At 38.2% G+C, this 9,002-nt stretch overlaps 1 protein-coding gene across 1 annotated transcript in view; it reads right to left on the bottom strand.

Moving 5' to 3' along the window:
- The window catches only part of clip3 (CAP-Gly domain containing linker protein 3), a 41,857-nt gene that overhangs the window by 11,446 nt on the left and 21,409 nt on the right, over positions 1 to 9,002 (bottom strand). Inside the window, exons 2-3 of the mRNA XM_015403694.1 lie at positions 5,660 to 6,016; positions 3,986 to 4,125 (exon numbers count right to left, since the gene is read on the bottom strand). Coding sequence (XP_015259180.1) covers positions 3,986 to 4,125; positions 5,660 to 5,999 — 480 coding nt within the window. The 5' untranslated portion in view covers positions 6,000 to 6,016. The remainder of the gene's footprint in view (positions 1 to 3,985; positions 4,126 to 5,659; positions 6,017 to 9,002) is intronic.

Raw genomic sequence — 9,002 nt, 5'->3', positions numbered from 1 at the left:
CCATCCATCCATCCATCCATCCATCCATCCATCCATCCATCCATCCATCCATCCATCCATCCATCCATCCATCCATCCCTTTACCTTTTCCACATTTCCAACCTCAAGCGGCTGAGTTTTACTTTATTTCTAGTGAAAACATTTAATAAAGGCCATTTATTTGTAAGCATCCCCTTTTTCTTCCTTTTTTATTCTGATAGCTCTATGAAAATTATTATGATAATTTATTATGATAAACTTTCTAGAATTGCACTTCTTAAGGTGCCTGTATGTTAGAGTAGCTCTGCCAGCTTGACTGAGATTCTTTTTTCAGATAATTTAAATCCTTCCAGTTTTTGAATCAGTTTCTTTTTTTTATTTATTTTTCGCCTATGCTGATTAATGCTGGAGGGATTTTTATTGATATTTATGTCCTTTAAGGAAACTTATGAGCAACAAGTTACATAGAAAGGAGCAACTATTTAACATCTCGAAAGCTGAAATAATACTTCAACTACGTCAGCAAGTACCAGCTGATTTGATAAAGAAGGTTGAAAAGCAGGAGCAAGGTAAAGAAGAAACTTAAACCATCTCTTCCATAAATCATCATTGGGAATTTGAGTTCTTTAGGAAAAAATTTAGAAGAACTCCAAACCCTAGCAAAGACCAGGCCAGAATATCGGCAATGCAGCATTATATGTTTTACTGAAACATAGCTGCAGGATCACATCATTGGACTCAAGTGTCTATCTGCCAGGCTTTCTGATCATACGAGCAGATTTAAAGAACTGATGTAAACCCACACGGTTTACATTTTATCACTGCTGCACTTTATCGGATGGAAATGTTCATTTCACTTCCAAGCTGCTGCTCATTTACTGTCTGAAAGCTGTTAAAAAATAATAATAATTTTGTTTTGTATACACTGTGTTTACAAAATGACAATAAAAACTATCTAAGTCTAAGAAGACTAGGAAATTCAAAGGAGGTGGGTTGGCAGTGTTTGTAAACAACAGATGGTGTCACCCAGCACATGTTACAGTGAAGAACTGGCGGTTTCTCAATTCACAAGAACGCGAGTACAGACTTGTGTCTGTACACAAGAATGTATGGACTCTGGAAGAACAGGAGTACGCAGAATAAATATGGGTAAATTGGAACGAAGCTTGTGACGTCACCACACGCTCTGCTCATCTGGAGCTGCATTTCACCTCCTGTTATTAGTAGTCTCTAGATAAAAATAAATTCTTACATTTTTAGTTGGGTAATAGTAAGTAAAACAGTCAGATAAACACAAATCAAATGAAAAATTTGCCAAATAAAACAAAAAAACTCGCCATCAGAGCCGGCAGTATATCGCAGACGAGTATGCAGTGTGCAAAGTACCCCTGACATTAGACCTGGCTGCTGTAGCCTCGCAGTTCTGCTGGTTGCCACGGTCCTCTCAACATCTGAACTTTTTTTAAATCAAGCACTAAATCAGTTAATGGGACATATATTGACTCTTAAATGTTCTCACCTCAAATTATCTTAAAATGTACTTTTATAGAACAACGGTAACAGAACAAAACCCTAACCCAAAAAAACACCTTTAACTTAATACTCTGAGCTCTGTGAGCGCTCCACTGGAAGAGGCTGCAGCCGCTATGCATGCTGGGAGAGCTGTCATCTCGAGAAGGGATAAGTCTGCTCTAATGCTTACTTGGTAAAGAGGGAGAGGAGAGAACAACATCCAGTGACTTTGTCTGTTCTCAGTCTTGTGTTCTTGTGAATTGTAACAGTACTAAGGCTGAGGCTGATGATGTTTCACGAGCACATAATAACCTGAAGACGTTCAAAGCTGCTGGAGACAAACCCCAGCAGACCAAAGACAATCAGCCAGAGGAGGTTCTTGAGCCTCTTTTCAGGGTGTTTTATGTTGGAATGGGAAATAATTACAGTTCAAAGGATGTGAATACTTTAGTTTGTGGTTGCAGCAACTGCAACACAGAGAGAAACAATGACATTTACCACAGCAGAAGAATTGTTACTTTTATTCTGAAGCAGTTTGTTCAGTTTATCCCTGTCCAATAATTTCTGGTTCTGAGTCATGCAACCGCCAACTCCAGGATTTTTTTCCCTCTTCCACTCTCAGTCAGCTTCATGCTCAGTTATTGTAACGTCTGAATAATGCTCACCAGCTTGTGCCTCTCTCTGTCCGAAGCCATTTTATCTGTGGCTTACAAAAACCAAAACTATTCATGTTTTTGTCATAACAATGTAAGTAACTCTTTAAAGTCATAGGAAAGCGGCTGTTCCAGGGATTGCAGTTCCAAATTCTCCTAAGTGGTGCGCGACTTTACATGAGTAAATATAGTAAATGTGAATGGTAGATAAATAAGGGGGCGGGATTGTTGTAGCGAAAGGTTCACAGGCAAGATTGGTTTTGGCTGGTGTCTCAGAACCAGTTATCAACTTAGCGCTAGTAGGTTCCCAATGGGAAATTACATTGGGACCACGTAGCACATGAAACTATTCAGTTTCAAGTTTTCATTTTTGGTTTTGCTAGTGATTTTGTTTATCCTGTGTTGCTGTTAAAATAGTATTTTTTTTTTTAAATTACATGTTAGTTTACTCTTATTTGGTGTTTATTTTAGGTATTTTATTATTATTATTTTTTTACATATTCTCTATTCAACATTCCTATTATTTCTTGAATTCATGCTGTAGTTCTTGATATTTATAGTTTTCTGTTATCTTCAGATTAAGTTTTCCCATTGTGGATTATTTATCTTAAGTTCTCCAGTCCCTTCCCCACACTCTTTCAAGCACTACTGTATTACCCTGGTGACTCTGCTGTCCCCTATTGCTACTCTCCTTTCCCACTTTCCCAGCTTTTGCCCTTTTCAGATTTTGGGATTGGGCCATGTGTCAGTCTCATCGAAGCAGAGCTACATGTGTCTAGCTGATTTACCTGAACCTTGCACACTCTGCAAACAAATTAATCCTTCTGCTTCTACTGGCTACATTTGGCATCCAGATGGATGAGTCCGACCAGCGCCATCTCTCTGGGCTCCGACATGTTTTTTGGATGTACAGTGTGAGAAGTTAGATCGCATTAGATCGTATCGTGAGCTGTGAAATTTTAAACCCTGTGGCGGCGGTGTACAGTTTGAGCTGCAGCTGAATATAAAGATTAAAAATTTCATACAGTGCACGTTTGCCCTTAGATCTCTTCTAGTCTCTTCTGTCTACACCTGCTCCTAATTAGGTGATTATGCCATTCATTGTCTGCCTCCCATATATACTCCTCCTCTGCAGTTACTTTTGCCTGGATTATCTTAATTCTCTCCTTAAATCATGTGTTCCCTTTAATCCCATTCCTGTGATTAATTCTGCAAGGAACCTGTAGTGGCTAAATGTCCGTGCTTAAAATAATGACCATTTCTTTCTTCAGATGCATGCAAATAACCACTCTGCCAGACGGAATGAACGAGTCTACGCGTGTTAAGAGTTTGAACGACGGTAGAAAAAAGTGTGTTTGCCCCGTCTTTATTTTCTTTACATTCCATAGACGCCCGAGCTCTGACACGTCATTGTTCAGCGTCAGTTCCTATTGACTAACAATAAATTAATCTAAGCATTAAACTGAATGCAGATTAACCTAGAAGGAAATTATTAACGGTGTAAAACAGTAACGTAGTTATAATGCAATTGTAAATATTCTATAATATGCAAATACTAAACATATCCAAAAATAATATGTGCGTAAATTACTGAATAGAAAAATGGCACCAACAGAACCACCTCAGCTTCTGTCTCTGCATTTGGATTCTCAACACACCTCCCCACTGCTTGGGAGGTAAAAACTGGTGTTGCATTGCTCCTAATCTGTCCGGGTGTGACAGTTAGTGACAGTGTCAGGCTAGCTAAAAATAAACAGATCCTGTCTTGTCATTCATTTGAAATTATGCTGTTATGACCCAACCAACACAATAGTCTAAAAGGGAGGGCATCATTTTTTCACCTCATTTCCAATGATGTCAATCTTGTGCTGCACCTGAGGGACCCACTGCCGGACGATGGCAAACAGTTCGGGGATGGTGGTCCGGGGGTCGGTGAGGATCTCCTGACATGCAGGGTCGTTGGGGTCAAAGAAGGTGAATGCTGCAGAAATCAAAATCAGTAAAGAGTTAGAAGACAACTGCAGCAAAGGCCCAGGTAGGCAAACAGGATCCCAGAGAAACAGAAAGTTTTCTCTGTGTCATCAAACCACAGTGTCTTAACTTCTGTTTTCAGCAGATCGGACATGCAATGTTGAACGAAGTACTCAACAGTAGTACTGTAGTGCTTGAGTGAGAGCATTGGTACTCATAGTCAAACCTTAGTCAACTACAAGTAAAAGTTAATCGGTCAAACATATACTCAAGTTATAGTACTGAAGTACTCATTTTTGAAAGAAATTAAGTATTTAAAAGTACATGTATTTCAAAACTATCAATAAAATTTTTGAATATCAGTACATTTCTGTATAATTTTTAGAGTCATTTTAAAGAACCACATAACTTTCAGAACCCAGCAGATGTGTAGAACCACCAACAAATTCTATAAAATACCTACACCACCTGTGGTACCTGAATTTCAGCATTGAAAATTCCTAAGAAAATAAAGTTAGCTATTTGATTATTTCTTATAAAAAAAAAAAGATAACAGAAGTGCCTTGATTCTCCTCACGCCTTAATAAAATGTATGAATTTCCAATATCTGCCCCTTAGTTTTTCACATTTCTGGAATGTCAGGAAATCTCTAAAACATTGGTGTCAAAATTTAGTACTTAGGGCTGCTATTTTGCATGATGAAACTGCATTTTAAGAAATAAAAACAGCAACAACAGATTACAAAATCAAGCTGAGCCAAAACTACAAAGTAACTAGCAGCTTCCTAGAAATGTAATGGAGTGAAAGTTACCACCCCAAAACTTACTCAAGCAGAGTAAAGATACTCAAAAAAGTACTTAAGTGCAATGATCAAGTAAATTTACTTTGTTACTTTCCGACACTAGCTAGAAGTCACATAATGATCTCTTATTAGAGAATTTATTGTGGTTTTCTCTGCTTTTAAATAATCATTCCTCCTCTTCCATGATAAACTGTTTAAGCTGCTTTTCTACTCTTTGCCTGTCAGGACTTCTTGACAGACAGCAGTACAAAAAAAAATGATATCTATAGTATTAGATAGAAATACATCAATCAGTTTCTTTCTTTGTCTCTTCGTCTCCATTATAAGCAAATACTTTGATCTGCAGTGAATTAAATGCATGAGAAGGTGAAATCAGAGCTCCTCAGAGCTGTACAGCATATTTCCACAGAAACAGTTACCTGAGGTAAAACTTCCTCTATCCTACAGACAAAGTTAACAGAAGTAAAAATCAATTTCACTGTTTTTTGTGCTTTAGAACTAAATACTTGTAGGATCACTCAAACTGAATTGTTCTGAACTTGATTGGTGATTTTGAAATAAAATACATTATCCAAGAATTAGTTTAAAGATCTGTAATCATGACTTACTTCTATTTAATTAATATTCATTCAATTACTAAAAAAAGATAAATCTAAGAAGGTCTTCAGGTAAACCATGTCTTTTCAAAGCGGCATTGACACAGTACATTCTTCAAAGGCATATTTAAGGCGGTAAAACATACCATAGTCTTTGGGAAGTGGGGCCTGGGCTGAGGGGTGCACCATGGCTCGGCGGGGTGGTTCGTGAACCGGACTTTGATGCTCAGAAACTGAGATCATCTCAGTCTCTGGTTCCACTGGGGGATCCTCCTGCCCTTGCTGCTCCTCATGCTCCTCCCTTTCTCCCTCCTGCTCACCTTCCTCCTCGTTCTCTACCTTGGATTTCTCCTCCTCTAGCTCATATTCCTCCTCTTCCTCCTCCTCTTCTGTCAACTCCTCCTCCCTCTGAACCCTAGCTTCCTCCTGCTCCTCGTCCTCATGCGTCCCCTTCTCCTGTTCCTGCACATTCTCTTCTTTAGTCATGATGACGAATGCTGCAGCTGGGCCCAACAGAGGGAGACAAAATTAAGACAAAGATTAGGTAAATCACAAAAATGATACATGCAATGTATTCTGGCCCTTTACACACACAGACATATTTTTAAATGCCACAAAACCCAAATGTTTCTCATTTAAATTAAGCTGACCGGTTTCTGGAATCACAGGCTCTATACAAGAACTTTAGAGAACAACAAGATAAGGTACAGTTTTTCTTTAAAACCTGGTCATTGTGAAAGACTGGTGAGAACCAGAGCAGCCTTTGTTGGAAAATATCTGAAGTCCTGTTTTCAGTTTACACAGAATCACAGAAAAGATGCGATGAGGGTGATCTGCTCAAACTTTTGGCTTACATGGACGACTGTATGCCCTAATCCATAATCTAATTTTACATATACAATGTTTCTTAAATATACTTTAAATTCATTTTCAATCAATTGAATAAACTGAGCTCATTCTCATTTGAGAATTTGACTTGTGTATATGTTAGGCTTGCCATCCAAGCACCTCCAAAATCTTGACAGCTTTATGACATGATGTGCTGAATGTACTTTCACCAAGCAATATTGTTTTCCTCAACAGTAGAGAGAGAGAGAGAGAGAAAGAGAGAGAGGAGAGAAAGAGAGAGAGAGGGAGAAAGAGAACAATGCACCTAATTAGGATTTACTTGTTTAGGTTATTTACATATAATACAATGGTAAGAAGAGACACTGAAGTAAAACAATTTTGAATTTCTTTCCTTAAAACTTTTTAGGTGCTGATGAAAACAAGACAGTCATTAATGTTGTTACTCAGACTGTTCTTAACTGTTTGATATAAAAAAAGGAGGGTTCATTTTCTGGAGCTTTAATGTAATGCTAAAATGCTGCTAGCTCCTCGAAAAATAATGGGAGCTAAGATCTGTCCTTAGAATAAGAAAGGGAATCCTATCATCAAAGCAACAAACTGAAACTTTTCCACTTTTCCAACAATGTTATTATTCATCTCGTTGCCAGAGGCAGAAAAACATCTGCAAAAATGTGAGAACTTTAGCTATGGTCTTTTTAACCTGACTTGATTGATTATGTCACAGTAAGTAAGAAGAAGAGTGTCATCTAGTGTTTGTAAATGGTAATTGCTGGCTGCAGTCAAAATAGTGGACAAAGAGAGACCCTTATGGAACACTTCAGTTTTGTCTAAACTGGGGGACAACCTAACTAACTCGAGACATCTTTTGGATGTAGCATTAGCAGCATTTCCAGTTAGCCATGGTTTGTTTCCTGGTCTCTTACAAAATATATGAAAAGTTACACGAGCAAAAATACCTACAAACTGCCTACAGGTGAGTCTCTGAATTGTGAAATTCCCAATTTCTATGGAATAGAGAAAGGATTAGTGACAGCAATTGACGCAATTATTAGCACCCCTCCAGGATTGATGTCAATATAGAGGAAAGATCAAAATACCACTTTGTGGAGAGGGTGCTCTTGTGAGCATTTCTGGTTTGCACAAAGGGCCTAAAAAAAAAAAAAGCCAGTCTCACAGTCCTGATTTTATGGAAGATTTTATTTAAAGTCAAATACCAAGGCTCTGTCATGACTGTGGCGCTGATGAATGGTTTAATTATTCATTTCATTCACCTGTCCAATTGTGCCCGGTTTCTCATCTGAGCCACCTGCTCCTGCCTATATTTAAGTGGCTTGCATCCGGTCATTAGGGCCACATTATTCTTGTTTTCTCATGCCAGTAGTGAGAATGTTTTTAGCGTACTTGAGTAGGGCTGCGTACCCAACATCAGTTCTTTTATGGTACCGACCAAAATGCTTCGGTTTTACAGAGTATCAAAACATGCCTCCTCTTTCTGTGCCAAGTTTCGGTGATTGGCTGTAACATTTAACGTGATTGGGTTATCCAAGAAAAATACATATGGGGTCATGCCTACAGCCAGGGTTCAAGTGTATCTGTTGTGAACTGGTTGCGAGAGTTGTGGAACCCCTTTACCCAGGTAAAAAGTGTGCTTTCACTTTTTTAAGACTGATACCAATAGTGCGCAATGCAATACATGCAAAAAGGTCATTGTTGCTAAGGCTGGCAATACGACTAATTTGAGTGAATCAAAGTATCACCCCCCAGACTCTGCCTCATCAGAGAGTGCCGAGGACGGCACTGTGTCTGTGTCTATTGCAACAAATGCTGAGTTAGCCTTGTAGCATTATTTTAGTGCTGTATAGCTAGCTAAATCAAAAGCTTACACTTGTAACCTGTAAAATTATGCTCATCCATTGGGTCCGCTGGTTAAACAGCTAACCTTATATTAACTGTTATTTTATTTTTATTTTCTTCACAGTAGCATCTGACTCTGATGTGAGGAGGAAAAAGCCAGTCAGCGTAAATCCGTCTACCCTAACCTCTGTGAATGCAGTGACCTGGTGGTGGAATGTGAGTGACACTATGCCAATGTTAAACTTGGCAACCAGGTATTTTTTGTGTGCAAGCATCATCCACACCTTTTCTACTGCTGGAGAAACTATAAGTCAAGTGCGGGCTTCTTTTTCTCCTGAGAAAGAAGACATGTTAATTTTTCTAAAGAAAAACTGCTAAGTAAAAAAGTCCTCACAATGTAACAATGAACATTAGACACTGACTTGTTTGCAACTGTTCTTTTGTACTGAAAATATATATATATATATATATATATATATATATATATATATATATATATATATATATATATATATATATATATATAAACGCTGCTTAAGCTAATTCAAATGAAATTAAAACCAAAATAAGTAGCCAACCTTATCACTGTCTGTAACCTACTAACACGGTAAGGAAAGCATCAGATGAGCTACCTGAGAAACTAACGTTACGTTTCCCCACTTTAAAACGAAACAAACATGTGTTTTCTTTTCAGGTGCTGCATCATAACAGTGGTGCTTCCGTGCCATGTTCATTTGTTTTTAAAAAAGTTGCATGTCACTTTACAAAGCGCAGGATGTCTGCGAA

Source organism: Cyprinodon variegatus, unplaced genomic scaffold (assembly GCF_000732505.1).
Source record: "Cyprinodon variegatus isolate N-32 unplaced genomic scaffold, C_variegatus-1.0 Scaffold1544, whole genome shotgun sequence".
In the NCBI taxonomy this organism is placed as follows: domain Eukaryota; kingdom Metazoa; phylum Chordata; class Actinopteri; order Cyprinodontiformes; family Cyprinodontidae; genus Cyprinodon; species Cyprinodon variegatus.
Note: the sequence above shows the minus strand (reverse complement) of the source record. Positions and strands in the feature narration are given on the sequence as shown.